The 15,882-nt window shown below is 39.1% G+C and overlaps 1 protein-coding gene across 1 annotated transcript in view; it reads left to right on the top strand.

Annotated features, from left to right (window-relative positions):
• LOC102232076 (fibroblast growth factor 22) overlaps positions 1 to 15,882 on the top strand; it is a 27,431-nt gene extending 11,549 nt beyond the window's left edge. Inside the window, exons 2-3 of the mRNA XM_005795714.2 lie at positions 12,328 to 12,431; positions 13,874 to 15,882. Of these exons, the coding sequence (XP_005795771.1) occupies positions 12,328 to 12,431; positions 13,874 to 14,068 (299 nt within the window). The 3' untranslated portion in view covers positions 14,069 to 15,882. The remainder of the gene's footprint in view (positions 1 to 12,327; positions 12,432 to 13,873) is intronic.

The raw sequence follows: 15,882 nt of genomic DNA, 5'->3' as shown, positions 1-15,882 counted from the left end.
TATGTTGTTTTTTTAACGCACTTTTCTACAAACATCAAACATCCCGTAGCACGAAATGATGTCTGTCCTCTTTTTGCAAAACCACAGTTTTTTTTAGCAATAAATTAGATTAAGGTAAATAAGATAAGTTGTCTTTTTACAACTAGTCATGTAACATTTCTTGACTAAACCAGTTTCCTATTGCTTTTTTTTTGCACACCAGTTTAGAATTTTATTTGTAAAATAAACAAATAAGTAAATCAAAACCATGTATCATTTCCATCTTCTCTACAATTATGATCTCCCTTTTGTTACGCTATCGCATAAAATTTCAAATAAAACACAGGAGACTGTGAAAAGATCAGGAAGTATGAATACTTTTCCACACACAGTCCCCGATCAGGCACTCTGTCTTCCACTGTCTCCATTTCCCTTCTCTCCTCCCCTGGAGTGGATAGGATTAGGGTCAGGGCCCTTTGGCCAGTGGAGCAAATGACAGCTTTGGCAGGAACTTGATTTCACTCTTGTGCCTTCTGTCAACTCCTGTATGCCCATCTCATTTTAATAATGTAAAAATGGGGCAAGTTCAGGTCACAGAGAATATTCTGTGTCCTGGTGCTCAGTCACTGGAAACTCTCTGCGCACCTGAGCCACACATGTGCATACTTAAAGTCCAATGGGCAGGGTTTGCAGGACTCTGCAAACCAAACCAGATTTAGTTTGCCTTCTGGCTGCTTTTGAACGGTACTACATACAGACAAAAACCCGAAACATTTTGCAGAGTTAAAAGCTCATAACGCACGAGTGGGATTTGGACTTTTATGGGAATGTTAGGAAACTACAAACGTATCCACACTGACACAAAGAACTTTGATTTTGAATTATCATCTATTATTGTGACTTTAAGTATCATTTTACTTGTCTGTTAGAGACCAAAATCAGATTCACTACGGTGGTATGTCTAGTGAATAAACATCCCCAGTAGTTTAAATGCAGCCTCATTGGTATGTTACTGAAATAGTCTTCTGTGGCTTTCTTGAATTTTATGCAATGGAAACTGTTTCGGTCTATTTAAATTGTATTTTGCAAGCCGAAATCCTGTTACTGTCATTTTTATTGCTGTACCACAGTATTGGTCGACATGTGTTTTTTTATGTATTTGGAATTAATTATATGATAAATGAATTTAGGATAGGGAACAGCATAACAGCATCTTAAATGTTTTGGGTTAAAGCTACATTTTATAAGTTTCTCAATCTTCTCTAACTAATTGTGGTTTCATGACTAAGTATTTACAAGCAGAAAGTCATTTAGTGATTTAGGTTTTATGAGGGGTCCTTTACATTTCTTAAGACTCAAATGGCCTAAGTAGTTATAAAACCCAAAATAAATAAAACATTTCTAATACAAAGTTGTGTAGAAACTTATACTGCAAAATTCAACTCTGTGCCACCTTTTACAGTGATGTTTTGCTATGTATCTCAGTAATTAAATACTTAACTGCAAAAAAAAAGATATGCAATGGTTCAGGTACATGGGTAAATGGTTTGTGTACAGATGCTTAAGGGTTTAATGGGGGGTGATATGGCAATGAATTTAGGCATGAATTGGCCTGAAGTTGATATGAATTGTGAGTCTGAATGATTTTATAGCAAAGTTATTGAATTTATCAATGTTTTGTTTAATACAAGAAAGCATCACAGTACAGAGCAATGTAACAGTTATCTTTTCTGGCCTTTTCTGGTCTGAACAGCTGAGCAGACCTGCTTACTAACATTTAGTTACACAGACAGTGACCTCAGTTTGACGTGAACAGTGCCACCATCCTTATTGCCCCTTTCCACACACAGGAAAACACAGACGTCGTGACTCACAAGCCTCACTGCAGGCAGGTCTGGTAACTATGTTATGAATGTGATGCATGATTTGGAGGCAGTTTGCTCTCCGCTCCTGATTAAAGAAAAGCTTTAATGATCACTATGACTGTGCCCCTCTTAGAACCAGGTAGGACACAGATGAGCTCGTGGAATTCAGACAAATGACTTCATTAACCTTTTTCACCTTGCTATCCCAAAGCTTACTACAGCAACCCTCAGCCCTGCTGGGTACCCACTTCCTGAAGTTATCCTCTTATGTTTCATTTTCTGGCTGGCTTGACCCCATTGGGCTTGTAAATTTGGGGTTTGATGAGTGGGGGGTCTGATTCAACATCCTGGAGGTCCCTAATGAACTGATTGATGTTCACTAACCTACAATCACTACTCATCGTGACCACGGAGGCTTTTGTTTTAGCAATGTACCAACTATGCAGTGCATGCCGTCAAAGACAGACAAGGTATCTTAACAATTATGCGGTCTAGCTGTGTGGTAGTGCAGAGAGATGTCTGGGATCTTTGTTTTTCAAAGTGAGATTCTCTTAATGGTTTATACTCACTACCCCTCATGGTAGCACATTTGCCAGGAAAAGCAGTTCACCCACTCTCACAGGACCGCACAGAGGTATCCAGATGTGGAGGGTGATTTTAGAGTACACGGGTCAGCCTGTCTGGGGATAAATCAGACAGACTAATCTGTCCTGTGAGGGGATGGGGGGTAATTGGTCACATTTGACCCCCCGGACTTGAGGACTGTGGGAACGCAGGCTTTATCTACCAGCGGTAATTGACTAATGAAACACTTCCGCAGCACCCTCCGCCAGATTGTCATCCACCGTTTGGGTTAGGGTGAGGCATGTGCATGCATGTGGTTGCGTGAGTGCGGTTGACACAACTGGGTAAGAGCAGTGTGTGGGTGTGTGTGTGTGTGTAGTTTATAGAAAATGGCAGGATGCGGAACTCCCCTTGGCCATCCACGCAACTTATCAGCAGCATCAGCCTCTTTATGCTTGCAGCACAGTGAGACTTTGACAGACCACACATTAATGATTGTGTGGTTGTCATTACAGTTTAGATTTAAATTTCAAGTGGAAATGGTTCATTTGCTTCCAATTTGGTTTAAACCCATCACAGACGGCAACACAATGATGAAGTACTTTAGAACCACAGGTGCAAGTTGGCATGCTCTGTTGGCCTGCAGCTTGTGACTTCGCTCAAATTTTATAGTCGCTTTGTGCGGATGCCCACATTGATTGAAAGACAAGAAACTCAGCATTGGGAGAGCGAGGTGCGGGGGTGGGAGGGTGTTAAGAAAAAAAAGGCTAAAGTTACGGTTGCGAGACAATGTCTCTGAGGTCCCATCAAGTGAGCCATTCATAGATGCTGGCCTACCAGTTTGTGGAGCCAGGGAGACACTCCGATAGAGTGGGGCCCAGGGTGGCCTCGTCTTTTTGTCCCAAGCTGACCCCTGGGCTCTAGCCTGGCCTCTGCGCCCCTCACCTGGTCTGTCCCAGCGCACTGGTAAGTGGATACCTGTAATTTGCTCTAATGGCCTTTGAAAGACCTGGCTAGGCTAATCCCTGGAGTGCTTCTCCCGGTAGCACCACGTGAGAAATAGTGGGGGGTTGGGGAGTGGGCTGGGGACCAGCCTCTGGATGTGAGAGAATGTCACCCCTCGCAGCCTTGGCTGCTGCAGGAGGGAGTCTGGGAGTCAGCTTTCAGCAGATCACTGCTGAGTTGTTCACAGACTCAAAAAAACGTTTTCCTGGCGTGTAGACTAGATGTCATCTCCTCTTTACACCTTTCCTCATGGCTCAATACAACAGGAAACGTGAACTAAAGACATGCACTAATCTGCATTGGAAATGGTTTACTGATTCTCCATGTTTCTGTATGTTACTGATCAATGTGATGTGCTCCACCAACAATAAAATATGTCAATATCCCAATGTTGCAAAGTTTCAACTAGGAAAGGAATTAAAAGTGACTTACTGTTAATAATTATAGTAATGGTAGTCCTTTAGCTAAAAAAGCAGGACAAGAGACACAAATTCCTTTCAGGCTCATCTTTGCTGTCATTTCTTCAGGGATTTAAAGGAATGTGGGAAGCGCAAGCGATACTTGGACAGGGAGGGTCAGTCTTCCACCAGTCTTTTCTCTGTCTTCCTGTTCTTTCCATCCATCGTTCTTCCTTATTTTACTAAAAGGGTGGGCCACATGCAGGGGATTGCATTCAGTCGCAAACCGCTCCTCAAGTGTCCCACTTCTGCAGGTTGGTGGCCATTATATTGTACCCATAAAGCCAAGCGTACAGGCAGATTCAAAAAGTGACAGCATATTTATGTCTGCGAAATATCAAGTATGCAGGAAAGAATGACTGAAGCCCAAAGTGGTGCAAACGTAATCTGGTTGCTTATTTACTTTAGTTTTATTTGATTAGATATGATCAAAGCGCACACTCTTTCTTGCTAAATAATTTTGGAACAGTCCTGAATTTCAGAGCAAAAGCAGTTAAAGGAAACATTGTTCAGACTCCTAGAGTCACAGGTGATGTGTGGGACAGAATTAGATCGCAGGAGGAAAAGGTTTTGGATGCTGGTCTGGATGTACCTCCTTTTACTAACATCCACTGGATAAAGATTGTCCTACTGTTCTTCCCTCCCATGCATACAATTGTCTATAACTTCATAAAAAGTAAGAGCAGACTATCTTAATGTGATTTCTCTTTCAGTTTGGAAGTCAGGTGTTTCCAAAGTGCCCAACCCTTTGCACAAAGTAGAAATATCTCACCGCTGCTAAGGGATGAATAAATCACGCTGGTCCTGTGAGAGTTGTAAGGTACAATACATTTCCAGGTGGACGAGGGGGGAGGTGGGGAAGGGGTCGGATTGGGGTTATGACCCAACCAGGAAATAACTAAACTGAAAAAGAGACTAAAACACATCAAGGACAGATGGACAGTGGACGACATGCTGACAGATGGGAGTCCAAATAGCATGGAGAAAGACAGATACAGTGCCCCAGAAACAAAGAGGAAGGTCGGCGTCGGAGGGGACGCACACACATGCTGCTTACATCAATGCATATGAAAACAAAAAACACAAAATTATTTCTAAAAATATAAAATAAGTTACCATTTGAAAGAATTAACAAATGTACAAATTATCACCATTCAATGGACAATTTTAGCCTAATAATTATGCTAACAGTCCCATTTAATGCAAATTGTGATCAGCAGAATGTCTTACGCAAATTCAGATATATCCATATTAAGGCAATCAATACAGATTACACTAATGTTCATTTGCAAATGAAGAACACTTTTTTTGTACTTTATTAAAAACAACATATATTTAAGATTTTGTGATGACAGAAACTTAAAACAAAACATAAACAGAGAAATTGTAAAATTGTCTGTTGTAGAGGTCTTTAAATGATAATGGGCATGAATTATTTAGAAACATAATTTTTCATACCTTCCATTTTTGCAGTCAAACCAAATGCAGTCACCTTAGTGATCTCTGCTGTATCAAGTCCATTTTTCTTCAACAATACATTTGAAAGTGTGCAAGAGGTGAAAATTGATCAGAAAAGTTTAACTTAACAAACGTACAAATTTTTGGAAACCAGACTAAAACTTTGATCATATTTTTCAAATACATCTGGTATTTCTCATCCAAGAGCATGTATATTTTTTTCTGAGGAAAATGAGTTGTATTTTACTAGAGCATCGCCATGCAGGAGATTAAAGATACAAGATGATTGTGGGTGTTGCAAGAAAGATGGCTATATAAAATAGACAGACAAGAACATTAGCCTTATTTTTCCTTTCGAATACACATTCCAGATATTCTTTATGCAGACTCGCTTGCCAGACACGTTTACATTCACACGTTTGTTGGCACGGATGCTGCAAGTGTACAATTAACAGGCTTGTAAAAGTTGCAAGGCAGACTGACACAGATGTGGGAAGATGATCATCATTTCATGCCTTGTGGACCTTTACAGCCATGCCCACGTGACAGATGCGGGAGGTAATAATTTACCCTTTAGTCTCAGGGAAGTTTGTGATCCTTTCAGAAACACAAAGAGCTTCCAGATGTTTGGAAAATGGTTGCTGTTGTTCATCTGCTGAAACTTAGATTAATTTACCTTGCCAAAATGTAAAGAAATATCTGGTTTTAAATGTCATTGAAAGGAAGTGCGATATATGATCTTATTTCATCAAAGAAGCTAGTATTAGCCAGAGGTCATATTGAGGTTTATGTCAGCAAATATTGCACCGATATCCTTACAGCATCAGTATCCCAAGATACAGTGATCATATCCGGTTATCATAACCTCCTGACAAGACTCTCCTTCATTTGTCAGTGAAACACAAGTGTTTGGATATGGGGAAATAGAGATAAAGAGAGAAGCTATTGTGTGTCCGTTTGCCTCTTTTAGACTAAGCATTGATGATATCGTGCTTCCTGTGCGTGCACTGAGATATCCAAACAAGTACAGTGACAGCGAGGCATCTATTGATTCACTTATTACCAACAATCTGTCAACTATAATCACTGATTTGTTGTCAAGGTGTGAAAGTTGGTGTCTACCCCAATACAGTAGCAGTGAGATTTTAGACCTTATTAAATGAGTGTGTAGCGTCCATTTCAGTTCATTTCAATTCAGTTTATCAAGCGCTTGTGTCATCTCCAGGTAATTCACAAAACAAACCCATCCAATTAGATTAAGCATCAATATACAAACTCTATTTAAATAAATACAATCAAAATTTGATCCTGGTCAAGTTCACTTTATTACACCCACTGGTAAATGAAAAAATAAAATAAAATAAAGGACATATGGCAATAGGGGAAAATGGATCACATCAAATTGTTAACCTCAAATTAATATCTAACAGGACATTGCTCAGTGTAAAAGGTCACGTGAAGCCATTGATCAGAAGTTTGAAAAGGAATAAGATTGATGTTTTAATTGATTTCAGCTCAAACTGGGATTGTTGCATCCACTGGATTTAGCATCAAATCTGCACATAATATTTACAAGTCCACAAATTATCATTTTTTAAGTGCTTTCACCACCAAACAACACACATTAGTAAACTAATTTGGCCAATTTCCACAGTTTAGTCAAATTACGCTGATCAGCTTAATATGTTGATTGCGTGTTCGCCTGGATAATTCTCAACTTGACGTGGAAAAGAAGCAGAAACACACAATCATTGCTGTTTTTGCACAAACAGACTGTAGTTAAATTGAAAAGGTTGCTCTAGCCTTTTGGCAACTTACCAGACCTACAAGTTGCAGCTGATCAGAAGAGCTTTCGTAAATTTAGCTGGCATTTGGAGGCAACATCCAATAATCGAAGGTTATAAACCTGAAAAAATAATTCATACAATTCTGACTATCTGGATTATGTTTAGGTTATGAATGTATGTAAATGTCTTTTGCCAGGAGTTCTAAATTGTGGCATTATTTTACATTAAAGGTTACATGCAAGTGTTCCTATCATTACACTATGAAGGCCTTCATGGGGTGCTGTTTCTCATGGTAATCTCTCAAGGTGTTTAAAGCCATAGTGAGTGATGCATCCTTTGTCCACGCTGATACATAGGCAGCCCTTTTTGCCCACTACCAGACCCTTCAAGGGGGTCGTGGCAGATCAAAGATGTTGGTCACAGTCATTAGGCCTGGCAGCCCTAACCCAACATGAAAAGCTTATTTTTTGAAAAGAAGGGCAGAAGAGAATAAAGAAAGAAAAAAAAAACACAACAAGCCCCTCTTCGTTTAAAAAGCAAGCAAACTGTGAAATAATTGAAAAGTTATGTTAATCAAGAGCAGGAACACAGCGGGATTCCCAAAATTCCCAGGCCTTTGCTCTGGTCGAGAAAGAAGCCATGGGCAGAGGGCTGCTCAAGGGGCAGTACGAAAAATTAAAGAGCTCGGAAAATTTGCAAGGAAGACAACAGGGACGAAAGAGCTGAAACATTTCAGCTTCCTTCTAGATCGACTGAGGCATTTTGCTCCGCCGTGGTGTCCTTCATTTAGAACACTTGTTCATTAATTAGATCTTGTCCAGCTTTTCACCTCACAGGTGAGCAACAAAGACTTGATAGGGGGGCGGTTTTTGGAGGCTCCTTCCCCCACCGCCAAACCCACCATCATCCAGCCAGCACCTTCACTCTGTACTCCCTCCGGTCCTTCTCCCTCCTCCCCCACCTCCGTACTGTGGTTCTGACAAAAGGGAACCCAGGGAGAGTGTCTCTTTCGTTCCTTTCTGTCTTTTTTTTTTTTTCTTCCGAGGTCAGAAAAGGCTTCAATGATCTGACGATGGGCTAGCGTCCAAAATACGGGCGACAGAAAAAGAAGAAAGAGTAAAAGAGAGTCTGGGTAAAAGACTTTTTCTGCTTTAAAAATCTCTTAGAGGAGAAATAAATGGCAAGTCCACAGTTGACTAGACACGTATAGTGCAGGATTTGCTTGTAATGGCAGCTTGAGCTTATTGACAGTCCCAGCCAAAACATGTCAAAGGTTAAGAGATCTTGCCAATTGCAAGCGGGGAGCCAAAAGTGCCTTTTTTCTTTTGCTCAATGGGGCCATCAGTTGATACTTGCTCTGCAGAACGAGGCAAAGTGGTGACCCACGGATCCAATGGTGAAAAGAGTTATTTTGTTCTCATTGTTTGTCTTCCTTAAAGTGATATTTGTTCAAAACTATTGAATTATTTAGTAGCTTAAGAAATTGTAATAGTTTTTGAAATACGAGCATGATTTAATTAGATTATAATCAATGTCCCAGCTGTTTAGTCATGAGCATATACTACAATGGATATACACCTTTGTAAAAATTGATGGATTTAGTGAGCATTAAATTGAGACCAAGATAAATCATTTCGGAACTTTTTCCACATTTAGTATATGTTTGATTTTGTATATCAGCTATGAAATCTATAACTCTGTTAGATGGGAATCTGTAAAAAATATGAAGTTTGATTGCTCTGGTTTAAAGCCATTAAAGTAATACTGTGAAAAAGCAACTTTTACATTATTTTCTGCATTCAGTCTTCTTTGGGACACACTTTCTTTGGGAAGGGAGGTGTGTCCTTTACACCTTACGGCTGAGCACACTTACAATCAGATAGATGCACTTTTTCTTTTATTCCATCTGATTTTTTCCTGTTAAATTGTACTGCATAAAGATCACATTGACCAAAATTATCCAGGCATAAATCAAACATTGTATGCAGTCACTAAATATCTGGCTTGATTTAAAAATAATTTAAGATCAAAGTATGTGCAAAGTATGTGCTGCATTTTTGCATGTTTGTTATCAAACTGGCACCTTTTGTTTGTGTTAAATCCAGACTGAAGTGATATTTGAAACTCAACGGTTTGGAAAACTCTTTAATAGCTTAGAATAACTCACTCTGAACACAATGGTGTGACTTTTCAAATGGTGGCCTGTGAGTTATGTGGATCTCCCTGGTGTTTATAGATGTGTGGTCAAGCGTCAAGGGCCTAAGTGATTCCTTTAAGTGAGAGGGAAATTCCCTCTTGCTTCTTCAGATCTTTTTCTCATCTAGCTTAGCAGGAAGCAACAGGGATGAATAAAATGTATTTTTGAAAAAGAACCATAGCTAGCATAGTAATTTAATATTGATCACATAAAAAGAACCTCAAAAATCTAAATTATTTTGCACCTGCTATGTCATGCTTTTTAAATGAACTTAAGTGTTTTTCTACACTATGTTTAAAACCCCCAAAAGACACATTACAATAAGCAGATTTGACAATTTACACAAAAATTCTAGAAACGTCTCTGATGTGACAAATTGGGTCCCATGCTGTAGCTTCAAACACCAAATGGTGGCAATTACTGCTGGCACCACTTTCAGGCACCAGCGGTTTTCACTGGCCTTCACTAATACCCCGTAAACCCTTGCAGGACCCTAAATTATCAACCGAGCCTTGGCTTATTGCTTATGAGTCGCTTGCACGCTTCAGGTGCCACCACAGAGCACACCCGGTATTTGTAAACACAGCTTGTAAAAGAAAGAAAAAAAAAAAAGAAACCACACACTTTAAAGCATTAATATTTCCTCTGAGGATCAGAGGCACCATAAGGGTGCAGCTGGGGAGATACCTGGATGAACGAAACCAAGACATTCACACCTTCCTGCAGCTGTGCCCGAGTTGAGACAAGGCATTGTTTACATGTTCCTGTCAGGGAAGAAGAGAGCTTGAGTGTACTTGCCTTGCTCTTCTTCATCTTTTTAGTCTTTGTACGTTTGTGTGGATGGCTGACGCAGATGATTTCACATTATAGGCATGATGATAACTAGGGATGTTGAGAACTGGAAGATGAGAAAGGTTTGTAATTAATACGATGATAGTGGTAAATACATATCAGTGACGTGCGGTGAGGTTCATACCTGATGAGGCACTGACTTAATCATAATCATATTTACAAATATAGACCCCTGAATGTTATTGTTTATTTAAAGAAATTTTGCGCATGAGGACAACGCTGGAGGGCAAAAAGACAATTATTTTACATGTCATCCATAGCGGCGCTGCCGCCGTAGAATAATTCCGTTGACTCAATCAAACTTGGACATGTAGGCATGATTCATTTCATGCTGAGCTCTACAGCACAGGGAAAAACCGTTAAAGTGCAACTCAAAACCACGTTTTTCTCGCTCTCTGTATCAGAGCAGCTACGCGCAGACTCGCTGCCATAGCAACTGACAACAATGCCACAAAAAAAACTAAAATATTTCCCACACAAAGAGCAGAACATTCAGTCTGTGGCAGTAGTATGGTTTATTTTATGATCATTAATGTTTATTTTGGGATTATTAATAAGTGATTGCTGTGGTAAGAGGAGAAAACTAAAACAAAATAATCCCTGAAGAAATTTAACCGGGGCCTGCCAAAGTGTGCCTGCCGGTTTGAACCCAGCGTCCTGATGCTAAAAATTAGCATCAATGCTAAAGAAAGCTGCAATGTAATCAATAGCACGTGAAGAGTACCAAGCATGTTGACAAACCTGAACTTGCACCATTCAGTATGTTAAAATTAGTGTATAAGCTAAAATTAGCCAAATGCTAATGTAAACCTAAATGCTGTCAGTAGCATGTGGGGTATCATTAGAATTGCTGTGCAAGACAGTGCCCTGACCAGAGAGAAAAAGATAATGCAAGGTAATATTATTATCATAAGAATCTGTCAACAGGACAAAACTTAGCCGTCCACTCATAAAATCTTGGGTTCATGCTAAAGTGTGCAAAAAGAAAACAATTGTTGAAAGAGACCTATAAAAAAGTAAATCTATAGTTTCCCATAGCCCACACAGGGGACACAGTGAACATGTGGAAGAGGCCTCTCTGCTAAAAAGATCAAACCAAAGTTGAACATTTCAACCTACATGGTAAACCTATGTGTAATAAAATACAATAAATAGCCATGGGCACACAATTCCCGCAGCAAAACATGGTGGTGTCAGTGGTAAGCTGTATGGGTGCTTTTCTTTAGCAGCAACCAGCAAGTTAATAATACTAATAATAAAAGAAAATGATTGGAGCAAAAGTTTACTGTCCAACAAAACAGATCAAGTACAGGTACAAAGCCAAATTCAATGCAATAGACATAGAAAACCTTTAAAATTGATGTTCTTTGACTCACTCCATCCAATATGACTGGCAAAAATTAGCATCAATGCTAATATTGCTCTTATGAGTAGAATGCATTGACATATTCTTTTCTTTATCTGTGCAAAATATAAATTTATATTTTAGATTTATATTTGTAAAATAAATCTAAGCATTTACACTATGTTCTACTGACTTTGTGTATAGATTCTACACATAAAGTGTAGAATCTATACACAAATATGCAACAGATATCTGTCTAGCTTTCCTGCAAGTACCTGCATGATTCACAGTAACAAAAAAGGTTTCACATTGATCATATAGGCAACCACATCAAGGTGTCTTTTGAAGGTGTAAACCGGCAAACAACCACTATCTTCTTCAATAAACTCCTTTTCAGGATGCTTGGAGGCAACCACAGAAACCTTCCTATTGTGGCTGTGGCCGCTATTTTCTTATGCAGATAAGAAGCAGACCACGTGGCACTTGTTTGAAATCTCTAAGTGGGTTGGAGAGCCCACTTAAGTAGCAGAGACACATAGGCTTTATTTCCTTTAGTAAACAACACTTGCAGGAGCAGGATGAAGTGTCACATCCTGAGGAAAGAGGTTTTTATTGATGCATGTAGCAAAACCACGTGGAATGTGCAGGTTCAGACTATGGTATGCTGCAGGTGTCTATTTGCTACAGAACTTGCATCATATCAAGAATCTTCCACGTACATTATTGTCTGTCCTACGGCAGAGAGGCTTTTGATTGTGGAACATAGAAAGCCTTAATGCCTCTAACCCAGACTCTTGTCCCTTCTTTTGTTTTTCAGGCTTGATGGAAATCCGATCTGTCAGTGTGGGAGTTGTTGCCATCAAATCTGTCAATACCGGCCTGTACTTAGCAATGTCCAAGAAAGGCACACTCTTTGGATCGGTGCGTATACAGCCTTACGACATTGCTTTTGGAGGTCAAGACTTCCTAGTCATCAGGTCTAGTCATTGGGGAGGGTGGAAAAGGTACCCAAGATGAATTGCATGGAAGCATTTTACAAGAAAGCCAAGAAAGAGGCCAAAGTGTCACACCTCTATACCTGCTCCGAGACTGACAATACCTGCATCCTCAACCAGCTTGTTACACTGTCAAAATAGATGATAGAAAAAAAAGAAAAGAAAACATTGGACAGGGACAAAGAGCCAGCTGGGCTGGGATTTAAGTGGTTGCCAATTGTTGTTTGGCATAGCAAGGTTTCAAACGTAATCACCTTTCATTGTTAAAATCAGACACACGAAATGTGTGATGTCTACTGCACTAACATCTTAAAAGAAATATCAGTCAACAAGCACTGATACGGAAAAGGGACACACACTGCACTAAAACTTTATACATTTAATACACTGGGGATTCAGAAACTTCAAGAGATTCAAAGAAGGTTCATACTAACCAGGCATCACAGTGAAGATCTTGTTTTGGCAGCATGATTCCAATCTGGAACATAACACCAGAATGTCTTGCAGTCATAAGAGGCAGGAAGTGCCCACATACAAGTGGATTGGATGTGGTCTGGATTTTGTACCAAAAGAACGTCCTTCCAATAAAAAAGATTAGCAAAGGATTCGTTTTTTAAAATCCTCCCAGTGGAAAATTTAGCAGTCAGTACTCAGAAACTAGATCACAAACTATTGCTACCTACTGTGAAAGCAATGAACTGAGCAAAATAAGTTTATTGAAGATTGTTTTGGGTGGAAAATTAGTCCAAAAATGTAGGCACACTATGGGCATACCAAGTAGGCATTTTTTAGGCATAGCCTATTTGAGTACTGTTGCAGCCCATGGATCTCAGATTGTGGTTTCTTGAGCATGACAATCAGTTTTCTATACTTCAGTAGTCCCAAAGGTCACCAGAGCTAAATTAAATACAACCAACAATGATACCATTATGTCAAGATAGGCAAAAAATCTCTGAGAATTATTTCTGAATCTATGTTAACTTTATGCCACACAGAAGTAAGGACGATCAAAAGTCCAAAAAGTTTTGATTGCGCACCAGCAAGTTATACCTGATGAAGTGGCCAATGATTGTACAATAATTCTTTCATTGATTATTATCACCAATGAGGTACATTTACTTGAGGACCTTTTAATTCTCACTATTTTTAATTTAAAAGTTGACATAATCAAGAATGTCTGCAATAGGAAAACACATCCCTTGCAACATCTGCAAACACCGGGAAAATCTCTCAGTGCAACAACAGACCTTGACCTTTAAAGGACTTCTTGGAAGCTGGCCTTTGATGGCGCAGCCGGAAAATCAGTCAACGTTGAGATGCAGACCTTTCTGTTAACATCCTTAATCGTCTTCCTCTGTCTGACTGCAGGTGACGTACAGCCCAAGCTGCAAGTTCAAAGAACGCATTGAGGAAAACGGCTACAACACGTACGCCTCGCTTCGCTGGAAGCACGGCGGCAGGCAGATGTTTGTTTCGCTGAATGGACGCGGGAAACCACGGCGAGGTCACAAGGCTCGGCGAAGGCACCCGTCCACTCACTTCCTGCCCATGCTTCCCTCCTAGGCATGTCTGAACTCGTCCAGGCAGCTACCTGGCTCACCTGCCCCCTCACATTAGTACTGATCTAGATGTGACAACAATCTTTCTGTTTTATTTATCCATCCTCATGTTGCATAAATGTACATTTGCTGAGCTCTGTAACATTTTAGAGTTAGAATATCTGCTTCTTAAGTTATTTTCTGCATATTTTAATGAGGTTAATATAATACAGTGCAGTCCGACAAAAGAAAACAATATTGTGTTTTTCTTCACAGTTTCCACATTTGTGTGTGTGTGTGTGTGAAAACTGCATCGAAAGATGTGAGAGGTATTAAGAAAATGAGCAATTAGAAAATTGTTTTTAATCAGAGTGAAAGGTGAAGACACTGGGGTTTTGCTCTTTTCATTTTCAAGCAGGTTCGAAGATATCAAAATCTTAAACCATACACATCATTCAGTTTTAGGGTTTATCACAGATTATGTGAACAACCTTCAGATTAAGAATATGTGAAACAATAATAGTCACTTCTGTAAACTAATTGAAGACATAAAATTCAAATTAAATAAAAAACTAAATAAAACAACAAATAAAAAAATGTGAAAATATGTTGCATAACATCATAAGGTGCAAAATAATCCTACAGTACATATTGCATATTGTAGTAGTTTACTGTGTTAAGCACTACTTCATATATTGGTGAAACGTTGTATTAAACCATTTTTATGTTGAATTTGGTATTTCTTACTTTATAAGTCAAATCACAGTTTAAAAAGAGGAATGAGTTGAATCTAAGAGGTCATGGGGGAAACAAATCTGACAGTAGGGGTTTGGTGCTGGCCATTTTGCCCCTTTGTTATTTCATGTGTTTTTAGTTTTGTTGATTTAAAAAAGAAAGAAATGGTGTAAAACAGAACATCTTCCATGGGATGTTCCATACTGACCCTACATCTATTTGTTCTCCGAAGGGATATTTTCTACCATGCTTGGGCCATTTTATTCTTGAAATATAACAGATCATGATCCCTAATCAAACTAAAATACTCAAATAACTTCAATTCAACATGCTTCGTTGCATGACTTTGAGTATATAATAGAAAATTACTTTTAATAATCAAATTTAAAAGAGGGTGCCAAACATCCCCAAAGTGGGTACAGTTTGATGCACAAAGCATACAATCCTATTTTGTATCCTAAAAAGTCATGAAGAATTGCAATGACCAGCAATTCTCCATATATTAGAGAAGAACAGAACGTGAGGTAATCAAAGAGCTGATATCATTTAATACCCTTTGTATACGTCTGTGTATTTCTGTCAGACCTCATCTAACTCTCAGCCAATAGATGATAGTTTAAAAGGCAGGAACATAAACCACACAGCATGTCCCTAACTTGCTGGTACTGTACATGTTTGTACTGCAACACAAACATGGTATTCCATATGGAGCAGACTCCATAAACCATATACCACCATAAACATTCAAGCTGAGTAGTAAATAGTTTAATCCATACTGCCTCTCTGTAAAGACTTGCTAACCCTAGAAAACACAACTGTTGCTTATAGAACATTTAATATATTTAACACTATTCTTACTCTTTAACTCTTAAAGTTGATGTATATTGTTATTTTTGACTCTTTTGTTGGACTCCAAGCAAAATAGCTATATTCAAGTTTTATGTTTGGCTCAGTTTGTATGATATTACTGCTGGATATTGGTACATTAGTGATCCACTTACTGTATGAAGCACAGCTTATTGGTCAGTTGTATGTAAAGTTGCATCCTTAGAAAACAATCCTAAAATCCATCTAAGCCAAGTCATTTCAGTGCCTTCGTGCAAG

Source organism: Xiphophorus maculatus, chromosome 9 (genome assembly GCF_002775205.1).
Source record: "Xiphophorus maculatus strain JP 163 A chromosome 9, X_maculatus-5.0-male, whole genome shotgun sequence".
In the NCBI taxonomy this organism is placed as follows: Eukaryota; Metazoa; Chordata; class Actinopteri; order Cyprinodontiformes; family Poeciliidae; genus Xiphophorus; species Xiphophorus maculatus.
Note: the sequence above shows the minus strand (reverse complement) of the source record. Positions and strands in the feature narration are given on the sequence as shown.